Here is a 15,911-nt window from a genome sequence, read left to right as displayed (position 1 = left end):
ATCAAAATAGGTTCTCTAAGTTGCACACATTGCAGTGTGTGAAATATTTAGCCAAATAAAGCATTACACATTCGTGTAGTGCAGCTAAAGAAAAAATCTCTGTATTCATTTCTCTTGTACATGAATTCATGTGAGGGGCATATAAACAGCCTATACGCTGCTAAATTGCGATTCTACTTTTAAAATAGGTTTTGTGAATGTTAAGTATAAATAATTATAATTATAATTTTAATGAAAAAAGTGATTGTACTTTTGAATATTCTATTTGAGCATACTCAATATTTTCGTAACAGCCACATAGACAATGGATGCTGCCATAAGAAGCATAAGCATTGCAACTTCATGCTTATTTTAATGGAGGATATCATTTTAAATCAGCTTGTGAAGCGAAAGAAAACGTAAACCGTAAGTCGACGAGCCTGAAATGAAGCAAATTATAATTAAAAAAAGATGTAAATACCCTTAGAAATAAATATAAGTTACAATAAATTAAAAGTCAAGAATTAAGTGACAAAATAACAAAATACTTAAGATTTATTTTTTTATTTGTAATTGTTTTTTAACCATGGCTGAGTTTGTCCAATTCGTGTATAAATTTTATTTTGAGCTTGCCTGTGGTGTAATGCTTGAATTTGGGGTGGATTTAAATCGCAATATATTTATCAAGTTTTAGTATTTTTCACATACACAGGGAAAATCCTTCTAATTATAATTTATAACAACCAAACCTAGTTTCATAATGGAAAAATAAAAACAAAAAAACACACAACTAAGCCCTTCTCTTAAATTCTTGATTTTACACAGTATATTTTGAAACTGATCATAAACGAAGAAATAATTGATATTTGCTGACTGAAGCATTCCTATAAATTTTAGGATATTTGATTTTTTCAACAGGACTCTTCCACTGTAGTAGTTTTTATGCCAAGTTTTATATGTACCTAAAATTTCATTAAAATCTTAAACTCCACTTAATAGAAATGCGGGCCGTTGAAACTAAGACTTGTGTTTTAAATAGTCCTTTTAATTTACTCCTCCCGATTTTCGGCCTATTCTACAAACCATTAGGGGATAACATTTTAAGTAACCAATAGAAATAGTGTGTTTTTTTTAATAAAAATAAAAATGGAAGTCTTAATTTCACGAACGATAAAATTTCATTTTTATTGGACATAAATTTATGTAGCCGATTTTTTTTATTTTCGCAACACTTTTTTAGTACATTCACTGTTTTTTTAATCTTTTATTTTTTTATTGTAAACTTTTAACATTGCTTTCCCAAAACAATAATATGGAATTTTTCTGAATAAATTAAAACAAGATAATTTAACCTTTTTTGTGTATAAATTCGGTCAGATGATTTTCATTTATAAATCGATTTTTTTTTGTCATTTGGTTATCTTGGGAGGCATTTACAATACTAATTATTATGTAAAGTATTGCCGCGCTACTATGTGCTTTGTTAATATTTATGTATAAATATTCTCTTATTATTCTTTTTCCTATATACTTAGTATGGTTATCTTACTATATATACACACATATACTTCATGCATATATTAATAAAATAGTTCATACATTACATGTATATATATTAGGGTCATTCGAAAAAATTCAACAAGTTTTTGTGTCCCAAAGTTAAAAATTGATTGTTTGACAACTTAAGAAAAACTTCTGCATACGTTAGGCTTTAGTATCAGGGAATTAATTACGAAATAAAAAAAAGTAATCGTTTAAGACTTTGGGATTTTATAAGTCACTAACCGTTCAACCTAGGAGAAATTCTTTTAATATGTAATTGTTTCAATATTTCAATACAAATAAATTGTTACAATAATAAAAATAGTTTTAGACTTAAAGTAAAATACAAATTTTTTTTAACTTAAAATCGATATAAACTATATATAAATGTAAATTTGAGCACCAGGTACGGTACGGTAAACGGGTATTTTTTTTTTGTCGCTTACGCAGTGGAGCATTTTAGCACCGATTAGCTTCTAAACGGTTACTTTTTTCGATACGACCTTTTTGTAAAGCAATCATTTACTTAAAAAAAAGCCAACGAATTTCTCATTAGTTAAATAGTTCTTAAATTGTGTAATATTAAACTCCAAAGTTTTAAGCAAACTTGTCCCATGCAGTTTCATTTGGGAAAAAATTGCAAATATATAGGTTTTGGGCCTTTTGTAATAACATTAAGGCTAAATCTTGATTGTTTACTCTTAAGATGCCAATTAATCAATTCGTCACTGTCGGGCGAAGAAAGAGTTGCTATTTTTTTACTAAGCCTAATATATATATACAAATCTTGGTTCTATTATCTCATTTGATTTTTCTTGTTGTTTAATGATGAACAATAAACATATTACTACTAGTTCATTTCAGTAGAATATTTTGGCCTTTTCATCGTCGTTTCATATTCATCACCGCTATCTAAGCCACCAGTTCCACTATTATAGTCATGAACATCGTCATAGGCATCTTGAAGATGATGAGATGGTGTATTTCCACTTGATGCATTTAGTGATTGCGCAGATGTAACAGTTGCTGAGTGATTCCGTTTAATAGCAACCAAGTTTCCACTTCCTCCGCCTCCGCCACCACTACCATTTATATTACTGCCAGATCCACCACCGTTACTAGTTGTTTGTCCAGATGGTGTTGAGACAATTATCGATTGTTGTTGTCCGCTTGAGTTATTATGGGAAGATATGTGGTATGGACTTTTGCTATTGGGATGAAAAATAGAATTTTTGTATTAATTTGATAGCAATTAGAATTAAAGAGTAATTTAATTTTTCGTCACCAAAATATAGCGAGCAAAAATAAATGTTCAGAAAAGAACATCCTGGCATGAATAACGCAATAAAATAACTAAAAATAAATGCTCTATGAACCACATATATACATGTTTGTATTCTATGTGTCACTTAAATCTACCTTTAACCTAAATCATCCAAATTATAATAGGCACTTTAAATTCGAAAGTTAGAAAAAGGCCCCAGAAATTTAAAATAAAATTAAATGCCTGTTTAAAGTTTAAAATAAAATTCGTATTCAATGTATTTCCGAATCTTATTTTGTTCTTGATGACAACAATGGGCCTTCAAATTCGCATAGAACTTTCCATATGATGTGCATTATTGGCACATTTTTTTAACGAATAAATAATGGCTACGATCTAATTGCTAAAAGCAAGCTTTTAAATAAAAATATTTACTTACTTGTATTGACTATGAGTACCGTAGGACGATGGTTGCATAACACTTTGTGAGTTGTACATTAAGTCTTTAAATAAATAAAAATATTGCATTAATAATTCATCGCATAAAATTGAACTCATTAAATTTAACCTTCAGCTGAATGGTTTTCCAAATGTCCTTGATAAGACATTCCGGGGGATCCAGGTGCCGATTGTAGAACTATATCGTGTAAAGGTGAACTTTCACGAGAATTATCTAAAAATAAAGAAGACAAAATACTTTATTTTCAATAATAAAACAAAAATGTATTAATTTAGTTTTGATAAGGAATTGTTTGAAGTTTAACAAAACGGGATAGTACTACCATTAGATTGCATCATCACTTTTGGAACTGAAATATAATATTCAGAAACTGTTAAGAGAGTGGAAGGAAAAATTTACATTCACAATATTCCTCAACTAAATCTTTTGATTCTTTGCAAAGGTCTAGTCACTGATAAAGCATCAGTTCCCAACCCATTATGGAAACCAAGGGCATATTAACCAGTGCATTGGAAGGAAAAGGGAAAGCAAAGCACAAGCATTTCAAATCTTCGGTCGATAAGTCTTCTTTGTAGCATCAGTAGATTATAAATAAGGCTCTGACTAAGTGGCCATAATTTTGGATAAACAGTTCGGGTTCAGGGCGGGATATGACACAATTCATGTGTTTAAGCTCGTTTCTGATGTTCAATGGAATATGGTTGAAAAAAGCTTTAGACATCGTATAGTTAGAGAGTCTTTATCTAAAACTGAGGGGGTTTGGCATAAGCAAACCGTTGTCGTAACGTGCTTTACAATATGCTTAACATTATAAAGTTTCTTGTAACTGTCACCTCAACTTTCGAAATTAAAAATGGTTTTCAACAGGTTCTCTTCAGAATTTACACCAGTGCAGCGATCTAATATGTAGTCTAATAAGGCAGTTACGCACGCCGATGACCTAGTTTCTTACATAACGGCATGAAAGAATGAATTTATTAGAATTCTCTTCCCGACAAAATTCAGGAATTTGCGACGATTGGAAACGGAAAGTAAACGTCCAGGAGTCGGGACAATTCTTGATTAGCGCAAGATGATCATCGTTCATCTTCACGAGCAGTGACTTACGAACGAACGAACTAAAGGTATCGGTATCAAATAATTGCTGCTCTGACAAGGCCCAGAACTTTTCGGGCTGACGAAACAGCTGTTTTTCAGCAGTAGGCTTGATCCCAGGGTGAAGGTTATTTTCTATATAGTAGAATATTTTTAAAGTGCACGCTTAAAGGGCTTTATACATGATAGATCTATAAATCTATCTGTATTATACAGGATAAATCCAAATATAATCTACAAATCGAACACAAAAATTCTAAACAGTTAGATTCGCTGCCGTGGTTGTTCTGTTTTAGTAGTTTTTTGAGCTAGAATAATTAGTTTTAGTCTGCTAAATTTTAATTTTGAAGACCTACGAAGTATTTAAGTAAACTAACAAACAAAATTGAAATTCGTTTTTTTTTTTAATTTTCCTATAAATAAAAAAATAAATACAAATTAAATAAAGTTAAATAGATCTCTAATTTATGTTTGTATGAGTTTTTTTTTATCTAGCTAGAAGATATAAGAATCCATGTAAATTTAAAATGATATTTAGTTTTGATTCTCTTCACTAGACGTCCTAAATCGCATTTAAATTTATTTGATTATCGAGCGTAAAATATTTGTTTAATCATATGTAAAAAAACTTACCAATGTGGCTCGGAGATACTGGAGCTGATCGGGGCATACCGTATGATGGCCGAAAACATTGACTTCCTCGTTGTCGACGCTTTTTATAGCTTTGATCTATAAGCTTAGCTTCACTAGTTGGATCTATACGCCAAAAACTTCCTTTACCTGGTTCATCTTGAGATCGTGCAACTTTAATAAAATATCTAAGAAAGAAAATATTAATGAATACAGCATATATAAAATATTTATATGGATGAGTACCTGTTCAAACTGAGATTATGACGAATTGAATTTTGCCAGCCTTTATTTGCTTCTTTCCGATAATATGGATAATTTTTTGATATAAACGAATAAATTCCAGACAGCGTTAATTGTTTATCAGAAGCTGCTGATATCGACTGCACTATTAATTGTGCATAGCTGTATGGTGGTTTTTCATGGTCATTATAGTTTGAAGTTGAAGGAGTTTGAAACATATCTTGCTGTGATAAGATTTAAAAAATATACATATATTTCAATTTTTTTTTTTTTTTTTAAATTAAAACTTACACCCTGAAGATTGTTGTTATTGTTATAGCTATTGTAACTTTGATAGTCTTGAAAACCCTGGCGAGGACTTGTTGGGCAGCTGTTTGCAGCACTTATAGTACCTTAAACAACAACATTTTTAATTTTTAATTCTTTTCTTTTTCTTGTTTATTTTTGTTTGCTTACCAGTAGGCGATGGATATGGGCTTTTCTGTTCCGTTTTGGGAATGGAAATTTTGAGGGGTGAATATATTACATTTGATTTTTCCATGGATGTTGCATTCAAATTTCTTCGGTCGGAAAAATAGTGCATTTTTGACAAGTTATTACTGGCGGGAACATTGTTTGTAGATGCTATTACATTGTTATGCAACGATGATGTTGTCGAATCCACAAAACTTTCAAATAAAATTCGAATTTCTGTGCTCGGAAACCGAAAGGAACAGCTTAAAAAAAAAAAACAACAATATAACTTATGGTTTTTAAGTTTACGTGAATTTATGTTGGTTTACCTTTTTGGTAATTTCATTGGTTCTGCATATCTCCGTTGAAAGAGATCGTCAACAAATACACCATTTTTACTTAAACACGCAACATAAAAGTCACATGTATCGGCGTCATATAGTACTTGAAAGTGTTTTCTTGATACAAAACTGTTTCGAGCAACATGAAAGTGTACGTGCGAAGTCGATGAATTTCGTCCAATTTCAATACAATTTTCTGTTATGTAAAGTATGTCATTTTCATGCTTTAAGACTCCGTAAGCATTTTTTGGCGGTGGCACCGAAGCGTTCTGAAGCTGGTTGTGGGTGTGGCTGTGAGATTGTTGTTGCTGTTGTTCAGCAGCAGACGATGGTACAATTTCATCAGTATAAATTTGCTGCTGACTATGTTGTTGTTGTTGAATGTAGTCAAGTTGATTTTGAGGTTGATGCCAATTTGTAGGAGAAACACGATTTCTGCTACTTTGCTGTTGTTGTTGCTGTTGTTGCTGTTGCGGTTGTTGTTGCTGTTGTTGTTGTTGCAATGGAACTGATAAACGAGAATAAGAATGAGCTGCTAGCGGGGATAGAAATGATGAAGAAATTCTGGAGTTATTACTATTTGTGTTATTTTTTAAATATGTTTCTATACCAGAATTCGATTGAGTTATTCCAGGTGAATTCCTATCCTTTTCGTCATCGTGATCGTTAAAACCACTATCTCTACAAATAATACCTCCACCTCTTCCATTCCCTCCCCCACCTCCTCCGATACCTGCTTCTCCACCTCTTATTTCCGGAGAAGAAACTTCCGATGTCGTAACTCTTTCCTGATATAAGCTATTAGAATAGCTATGTTGCTGATGCTCATTTGGAGAGTTGAGAACATCTTGCTTCTGTTGTTGATCAATATTTGTTGATTTTGATGTATTCGAAAAGTTTTGCTTGCGATTAATTGATGAATTTGGTGGAGGAGGTGGAGGACTTTCTTCAATGTAATCAAGAATTAATTGTTCTTGTTTGATTACAACATGATGTGGCTTGGGAAAAAAAATATATTTTACTCAACCAAAATTAATTAACTAATTACAAATGTTTAGTGCACAAAAAGCGTGCATTTCAAGTTGAGTGTTTTTATTACTTAACGAACTTGACTTCAAATTTAACAAGAATTGCACTTATTTCATTTTTGTACACTACCGTTTGTATTGGTCAAATAATAAAACAAATATTGACTATTTGTTGTTATTGAAACCAGACTATAAATACCAAAAGATTATGAAGTCTGCTTACATGATTTGCTTTAAAAATCAACTCAATTATTTTGTGTATTTCAATATAATCATTGTTAGTTAAGTAGCTATTACAATAGCAATGTGAATTTCACTTTTCAACAATAGTTTATGTACCAGAATCTTGAAATATAATTTAAAATTGTCAATATTTCTTCTATGTTTTTATTTAAAATAGCTTTTGAGAAAGAGGACAAATTCGCAAGTGTTTCATCACTCAATTTGTATGTGACCAAGTCACTTAACGGTTAAAGATTTTAATCAAATTCAAAAAATCATAAGCTTTTGGAAAAAACAGTCTGGTTTATGAGACATAATATTCTTATATTATTGATAAAATTGTTTTAAAAATCAAGAAACTCACCGATTGAGAAATAATAGCAGAGCTTTCTGGTGATCTATCTGGATGTTGTTGTGTTTGATAAGTATTATTATCCGTCATCATTCATAAAAATCTTTTAGTTTTTTTAATTGATTTTGTTTTTATTTCTAAAATGGATAACATTTATAAAAAAAAGTTAAAAATAAGACTTTGTATATTCAAATACGAGGTATGCACAAATAAAAAAAAAAGAAGAAAAACACAGAAAAAGAACAGAATATAAAAATGGATTATAAAGACACAATTAAGAAAAAAATAAAATATTCTACCGACTATGTTAGTTCACCACGCTGTATTGCTTGATAATTATTTGTTTTTATGGTAATTTGACTTTATTTGTTTAACTGAAGCTAGACTTGAAGAAATTTTTGCAATTAATTAGCATGTCAAAGTTGCTCTTAGAAAAGTTTGTATGGTTTCTTTTTATAATCTCATCTTAAAATAAAAAATTAAATCAAATTATTTTGTGTATTTGGATGAACCAAGGGATTGCTTGCATGATGCTCGACCTCTATCAATATTATACCGATACCTCTATCAATATTATATATACCGAGAAAATCTAATAACGCTCACAAATCATACAAAACGGAAAATCTCCCTAACATGAGTATACAATATAATCTATGGTTAAAAAGATCGGGGAAAAAAGCAATTTTTGAAATATAAAATAGTTAATTTAAATCATAATGCATCCAAAAAAAACTTCATCAAATAATGTTTGATTGCTTTAGATTTGATCAGACAAAAAAACGACAGGTAATGTGGCTTATTTTTTTATAGCTATACAAAATTTGTTAACTTTTATTATTGTAAGTAAACTAGTATTAAAAACATATTAAAAAACATTCCAACTTAAAGAATTATGCACCAAAAACATAAACAACAAATTAAGTTGCGTTAGTACAAATACAATTTTTTATAAATTAAAATGTTAAAAGCTTATTGGTCGTCAATCTAATGAGGTTATTGCGAATATTTTGTAATATGTTAAATAAAAACTTTTGATCTTGTTTTAACTTCAAATTCAAATGCGATCTGGAAAGGCGGTAATAGCGACAGAAAATGAAAAATTGGTGGTTTCAAAGATTCAAGTAAGTTAGACCGAACAGAAGTAAGAAGATTATCTTGAGGGTCTACCAAAACATGGGAACAATCCAAGTCAAAAACATGACGAGAAAAACAGTTGATTAAACTTCTTGTCGAAAATTTTACGTGGAGTATCACGTCATCAGTTCGTTTAACAAAAAAAAAGTTACACCTTTAATTAAAAGAGAAGCCTGTTTAGACAAATACACAACAAGCATCAAATAGTAACGCTAACCCGATTTTTGCAACTCTTATTTGCCTGATCTGAGAACGTAGGGTCTAATTTTGACAAAACATCACAGACGGATGTCTTAGTGTGGGAGTTATTATCTACTATGGGAGCAAAATTAAAGATAAAGATTTTATCAACATCAACAAACGGAAACAACTACAAGTCATTTTCAAAGCTGAACGACATTTTCGACACACTACCTTGGAGTATCGAACAAGACAATACCAAAATCCAAACTTACAGCGTTTTTATACACTGGGTTAAATCAAAAGAACTTTTCTTATGGCTACTCTATTCATCGCACGAAAAATAATTAAATACGTGTGGTTATGGCTATCTGATAAGGTTTATGAAATAACGCTTGGAACCAATGCCTATTAAACAAAAAAACGTAGTATTCTATTCCAAAATGTTTAATCTAAGGATTTCATTTAAAAAAGAGATGTCTATGAAAGTTAGTTTAAATGTTTGATTATTCTTGAGAACCGAGAACTAAAAACCCAAACTATTAAAAGTTCATTGTTTTTAACAAAATTGATTTTACTGTTCAGTTCTGAAATTTTTTATTTTAAATTGTATCAGTTGCTAATAAAATAACCGATTTGTTTTAAATAAAACAGATGTTTTATAGTTTAATGATTAGTTTGTCAGTCTTTTTAGAAGAAAAACTACATGATTTCAAGACTTCAAGTATTATATAAAGAAGGATAGATATTAAGCTTACACTAGTACAAACATTTTGAATAATTGCCAAACAGTTGACAACATAGAACAGGACTTCAAATGATCAGCAAATAAAGTAAGAAAAAATCAATTTTCATCTTCCAGTGATTTACAAAAGTTGATCAATTGAATCAAGTCGAATAATCTATCAGTAAACCAGCAGAAGTTTGTTCTCAAAACAATCACTTTTAAAATCGAAGATATCTAACCTTTTTGTAATATTTACGTTATTTTCGTTTATTTCTAAAGGAAAAATATATATCAAATAAAAGACAAAATAACTTTTAATTTTATACTAAACATGCGAAGCAGACAGTTAATTCTTTGATCTTAACCTAGAGGAACGTCTTTTTGGGATTAACTGTTAAATATTAAATTTTGTTTTCTTTCATAAATAATTTTCATTATTTCTTCAAAGGTAAAGAACCATCGTATATATTTTGCTTTTACTTTACTTTAAGAATTTAATATAGTATGTCTTCAGCAAACCATGGAGAGTAAATAGGTATGTACATTTTTAATGTCCATACTCTTGACAATAAGTTTTGCGATACTTATAGCAGAGTTTAGTACCTATGTTTGATTCCATTTTAAATATCAAATTGGACATAGGCTAAGTTCTAGGTTCACTAGGTTATAGTTCTAAAAAAAAAAGCTATCAACATTTTTTTTTTATTTCTTTACCTAAATCGTACATACCGTCGTTTTTACAAACACTTAATTTACGCGATATTTATTAAAATCTGTTAGGGTATGTAACAAGTTGGTTTTGAATTTCAATTTTTGATAGCTTAAGAATCGGCTTGTAAAGTTGAAAAAAAAACTTTATGCACACCATCAATAAACATCCCAAGATAATTCCGGCAAACATGGAACCCCACAGGTTGAGAGTAAAGTTGTCAATGAAGAGAGGTTATGATTTTTAAATTCTGATTCCACACCGCTTTCGATATAAAAAGAATCATAATAAAAAAAAGAAGAGGGAACACACAAATAAAACTACACATTTTGAAATATTTTCAATGTAAGTTTCTTAAAAAATATATTTATCATGCACATTTCTTTTTGTCGAAAAGTACGAAAAACACGAGAAGCTGGAGCTAAAATATGTTGATTACCTGCAATTTACTCAATTTATAAGGTAGTACTTTAGTTTTGTGTTATGTTTAATTCGCTAATAGGCAGATATGTAGGTAGTTTAGAGTCCATTGCTTTTGTGTGAATGGTTAGACAAAATATTAAATATTTACAATAACACAACAACAATACAACCTTTAATTCACTCAGTTTATCCAAAATACAAAAACTCGTGTTTGTTTGTTTTTTTTTTCGTATACCTATTTTATAAATAAAAATAAATAAATACAAGTTTAAACAAAAACACGCGAATTTTGTCAAAAATATTGGTGTGTTGAAATGGATTTTAAGTTCCGTTTTGGGGAATGCGATAATATTATGTACAACAATGACGAAAGTAATAAGAAGGAAAAAAATACGCACGAAAATAAAGAGCGCAACGCAAAGCTCCCACTTCGACTTCGATGTAACAGGAAAATAATTTTTTTTCACTTTCCTTTCTATGAAACTGACTTTTTTCTCTAATTACGATCGCCGCAGTAAGCAGGTAGGGTTAACAGTAATTGTATATATAAACACATTGTTTGCGTATGAAATTCCTATTCCAGTAATACAGTATTTATTCTACTATTTAATTTATTTTTAACAAGAAAACTTAATGGAGGAATTTTTCAGTCAACGAAATACCTGCGAATTGCTGCCACTTTTGTGTAGGTCAATTTAACGTTCCCGTATTCTTCATATTTTTTGTTTAATGTTTCACTTGTTCAATTAATTATTGTTTTGCAGAATCAAAACCGAAAAATAAACTTTTTCTTAACTTTTTGGGGCAACGTGCTACAAAAGACACAACATTCATGCAAGAGTGACAAGATGAGATAATTAGCTTTTCGAGCTTCTTTTTCTTCTTGATTTTTTTTTTGTATTTAATAACAAGTTGATTCTTTTCGTTGGGTAGGTAGGTAGGTTGGTAAATATGGGATTAATTTAATGTATAAAATCCAAATGCAAACATAAGAAAAGTTATTATTATTATTATGAAAATATAAATAATATATTTCATGAAATAATTTAGTTTTTTATGAGTTCCAAAAATATAAGAGTATATAAGTACATAGCAACAAAAAAGTAAATAAACACCACCAGCTAGAAATTAGCAACCAGCAGCATGTTGAAGTTGAACGAACATTTAACATTTAACAAAATAAAAAATAAAAAAATAGCAGGAAAATGTGAGAAGACAGTGGAATATTAAAAAGACATAATAGAAAAACTTAAGACACTACACACAGAACACCGTAATCTTCAGAAGATTAATAAGGAATTATAAAAATTGATTTTTAAATTTATTCTTGATTTTTGTTTTTCTCTTGCGGCACAAACAATATTTTTGACGTACACACTTCCAATTAGTTTCAGCTTTTTGTTTCTTCACTGTAGATATATAAATCTACAAGTTGGAAATTATTTATTTGTTGAGAACAGAAAAGCTCGCGAATAAATGATAATAATTTATGAAGAATTTTAAAAATTCACTACAATGCTATATATTTTGTTCTTACTTTAGGAATATATATGTAATAAAAAAGCAATAAACAAACAAGAGTTGCGAGAAAAATTCAACTCTAGACTTTTTACTTTACATGCGAAATACTACTCCGACATTTTGTTCTTTTCTCGTTGATATTTTGCAGATCATAGAAATTGTGAAAGAGATAAAGATAAGGCATGTTATGAGACAGTCCCTTTGCCATCATGGGCGATATGCTTGACAGGCATCATGTTCAGACAATAAAAATAGCTGTGCAAAGGGGTACAACATGACATGTGTCTTGCAACATTTAAGGCGGCATATGCACGTCGCACACGTTAAAGTTAATTTTTGTGCTGGAATAAAACCAAAGATTATTTTTGCTCAATCATGGGCATGTTTTAGACTTATTAAATGTAGCGTTTCGACGGGTTTTTAAATTTAGGTGTCCAATTAAGGTTGATCTCAGTTAAATACCATTGCGTTATGTCAAGACGTACCCAAGAAACAATTAAATTGCCTGCAGTTTATAGTAGCCTAACTTTATTTTCCACAATCTTATAGTAAATTGTCACTCTTTTCTATGAAAACACACGTCTGATAACGGATGTGATTATTTTCTTGAAATTGCTCTTCCGCATATTTATTTTTCTGTGCATATCTTTCTTGCTCCACTTTTCTTCAGTTTTGCAATTGAAATCCACCATGTGTAGGATAGGAAGTCATACATGAAGATATTATCGAGCCTCCGGCCCAAGACTGAGCCCTGTGGGACACCTCGACCTATGTTGACCATATCCGATTTTATGTTTTGTATCATGATATAGAAGAATCTATTCGAAAGGTAGCTTAGTAAAATTTGTAATATATCAATCGGGAAACCAAATTCTAGCATCTTAGTTAGTGATATCATTACAAACTTTCACGAATGCATGGGTTGAAGAATGTTAATTTTTAATACAAAACTTGTATTCCGATATGAATTCAAAAGTATTATCTAAATGACTATCCATTTTATTGCAAATAAACCTTTCAAGAATTGCCATTCAAAATTATTTTATAAGTCTATTTATATCTTTGGAACTGCTTTAATATTGGAGAGCCTTTTCGCTAGTTGATTATTAATCCAATTGGTCACTTTTTCCTCAATAATTTGTCTAAGAAGTGAGATTCTGTTTGACAATTTTCTATATTCATCATTGGTTCTGTTGTAATTGTTATGGTAAATTTTGTTTGACCCTTTTTTGCTACTTGTGTTTATGTGAAAAGAGAATTTTAATGTTTTTAGGTAATGCAGCATACTTTTTGAAAGAAGGTGTTACTTTGATTGAATTGGATTCTACCACCGACAGAAGAGAAAGGTTGAAAACTTAATGCTTGTGTCTATTTCCGAATTTGACATCATGAATGTCACATCCGTTATCTTAATCCTATTTAATTCCTTGTCTAGTGAGTTCCTAAAATTATTCCAGTCAGTTTAAATAAAAGATCTGGTTAAGGAAGGTTGACTTAATTGAATTTCCGCATCAGCTAGCTTGATGTTGAGCGGTAAAGCATCTTGCACATGAGCTACGAACTACGAACTATGGATGTTCGCATATTTTCTTTTACATGAGATTTATTTCTATTCGCAGACAGCGAGGAAATGACAATTTATAATTAACCTTTTCAACAAATAAAACAAGAGTGATATAATTTTGAGGCTAACTTGAGCGCAAATAATTTATTCGTTACGGTGTGGATGGTATGTGGAACGCCAATAGAGTTTGACAGTTCGGAATATAAGTGTCAATTGGTTTCTTATGATTAAATGTGTTTTTGTTTGAAATTGACCTTTTGAAATGCGTAAAATCACGATTGTTCGTCCATTCGTTCTTTTCTTTTTCTTTTTTCGCTCTCATGTGTAAGGCCCTGGAAAGAAAACGAAGTTAAGTGGTCAGAAAACGTAGATAAAGCTTTGATGTTGCGAGTATGGATTATATTTTTTATTATGCTGTTTGTAATTTAAAACTGATCCAGGTTTTATGATGTTCTTGGGTAAGTGGGACAGCTCAATGTCACATCTATCACAAGGCAACCTTGAGTAAGCCATTTCGCTTAAATGATACCATTCAGGTGGGGGACACTATCTTCCTCATAAAGTATTTCTTTCATTAAGATCCCCTCCAAAAACGCAGCCGTTATAAGCTTCGCCTATGGGATTTATTTTATTTAGTTTACTTTTAATAAGAACGAAGATGAAAGAAGGAATATAAACCGAACCCAGTAAAATACTCTTTCGTGTACCGTTGCATATAAATTCAATCGATATCAGTTGATATAGAATATTTATGTTTTTGTTTTCTGCTTTTTTTAGGGATATTGTTTATTACAGCTATTGCTACTCCTTGTTTATTGTCATTTTTACTCAATACATACAAATTAAGATGTCTATTATTAAGATGGGTTTTCAATAAGAAAGCTTCTGCGACATTGTTATATTAAAGAATTAAAAGAAGCTCAATTCTTCTGCTGTGTTCAATTAAGGACCCAACGTTATAATCAAAATGTTCATGGAATAGTAAAGTGACGTTTAGCAGGAATCCCTTAGAAAAATCTGCTACAATAGATAAGATCACTGTTTGGTAAAATTGAAATTTAAGCCAAATTAACCAAAAATGGGTTGTTATCATACGGGTTTTGACAGAAAATTGTGATTATTTGTAAACGCACCTACAAATTCTCTTGTTTTATTAAAACGATATTTCTTTTGGTCTAGGTTTATTTTATTTTTTTTGTCTAGTCTCGTTTAAAAGAAGAATAAGAATGTGTAAAAGGAGGGAATACTGTCTGTCCCAAACGTCAAACATTGAGGAGTAGCTTACATTTAGAACAACAAATTATAATAGGGGTAGCTTAAATCTAGAACAAAAAATTCATAACAGTTTATATGATTATGTCATAATTATCGTCATTTTTTAATTGTTTGTATTGTGTCTGTTTTCTGTCCACCTCTGGTATCCTAATTTAGGTCTTCTTTAACAACCGTAATAAGTTTCCTCATAATTTCCTTGGGAAACCTATATTTCTACCTGAAATATTCCTCTCTTAACAATCGCGCTGAGCCTGCGTAGTTTGATCAGACCTCTCCGACTCATATATGACACTGGAAAATGAACCTACCTCAGGAAACAAACCTGAAATCAGCCACGCTTAGCATTTAACTCCATTTATTCGGCAGTTTTATTCAAATCTAAAGGCCCAGCTCTGACTGAAGAATGATACACAAACCGAGCGCTCCGATATCTCTGAGCAAAAAAGAAACAGATCTTTTTTTGACAGCTCAGTTCTTTGCAGATCATGAAAATTAATTAGGATGAGTTTAATCCCATTAAATTGCATGGTATTTAACGATTTCAATTAATTTTTCATTTATTTCTACCATTATTTTTCAATTTCGTTGTTTATCTTTTATAAATGTCGGTTTGCACGTTCAACATGTCACAGCTGTTTTGATAAATTTATTTGAATTTGTATGATAGCATACTATAAAAAAGTTACAAAACCAGAAGAAATTCTCAAATGCATTGAACATTTCCAAAAAAAAAGTGAAAGGTCAAAAAATGTAATGGGTTTCCCCC

General features: G+C 30.5%; 1 protein-coding gene across 10 annotated transcripts; it reads right to left on the bottom strand.

Annotated features, from left to right (window-relative positions):
- Nucleotides 1–1,132: 1,132 nt before the first annotated feature.
- On the bottom strand, nt 1,133–12,510 carry LOC129953250 (forkhead box protein K1-like). 10 transcript variants are annotated; one of them, XM_056066226.1, is made up of 11 exons: nt 12,404–12,510; nt 7,622–7,746; nt 6,618–7,005; nt 5,996–6,542; nt 5,670–5,929; nt 5,505–5,605; nt 5,217–5,437; nt 4,974–5,158; nt 3,354–3,458; nt 3,225–3,288; nt 1,133–2,729 (listed from the first exon to the last, which is right to left on the bottom strand). In XM_056066226.1, exons 2-11 carry the CDS (start codon nt 7,700–7,702, stop codon nt 2,372–2,374), a joined length of 2,310 nt encoding a protein of 769 aa, XP_055922201.1. In that variant the 5' UTR covers nt 7,703–7,746; nt 12,404–12,510; the 3' UTR covers nt 1,133–2,371. The 10 variants fall into 10 exon arrangements, with proteins under 10 accessions (XP_055922201.1, XP_055922193.1, XP_055922203.1 ...); XM_056066218.1 differs by having other exon boundaries at nt 12,323–12,471; XM_056066228.1 differs by having other exon boundaries at nt 5,996–6,539; nt 12,323–12,470.
- Nucleotides 12,511–15,911: the final 3,401 nt, after the last annotated feature.

The sequence above is a fragment of the Eupeodes corollae genome, chromosome X, assembly GCF_945859685.1.
Source record: "Eupeodes corollae chromosome X, idEupCoro1.1, whole genome shotgun sequence".
Taxonomy (NCBI): domain Eukaryota; kingdom Metazoa; phylum Arthropoda; class Insecta; order Diptera; family Syrphidae; genus Eupeodes; species Eupeodes corollae.
The sequence above is the reverse complement of the archived record's forward strand: the minus strand, read 5'-3'. Positions and strand labels throughout refer to the sequence as shown.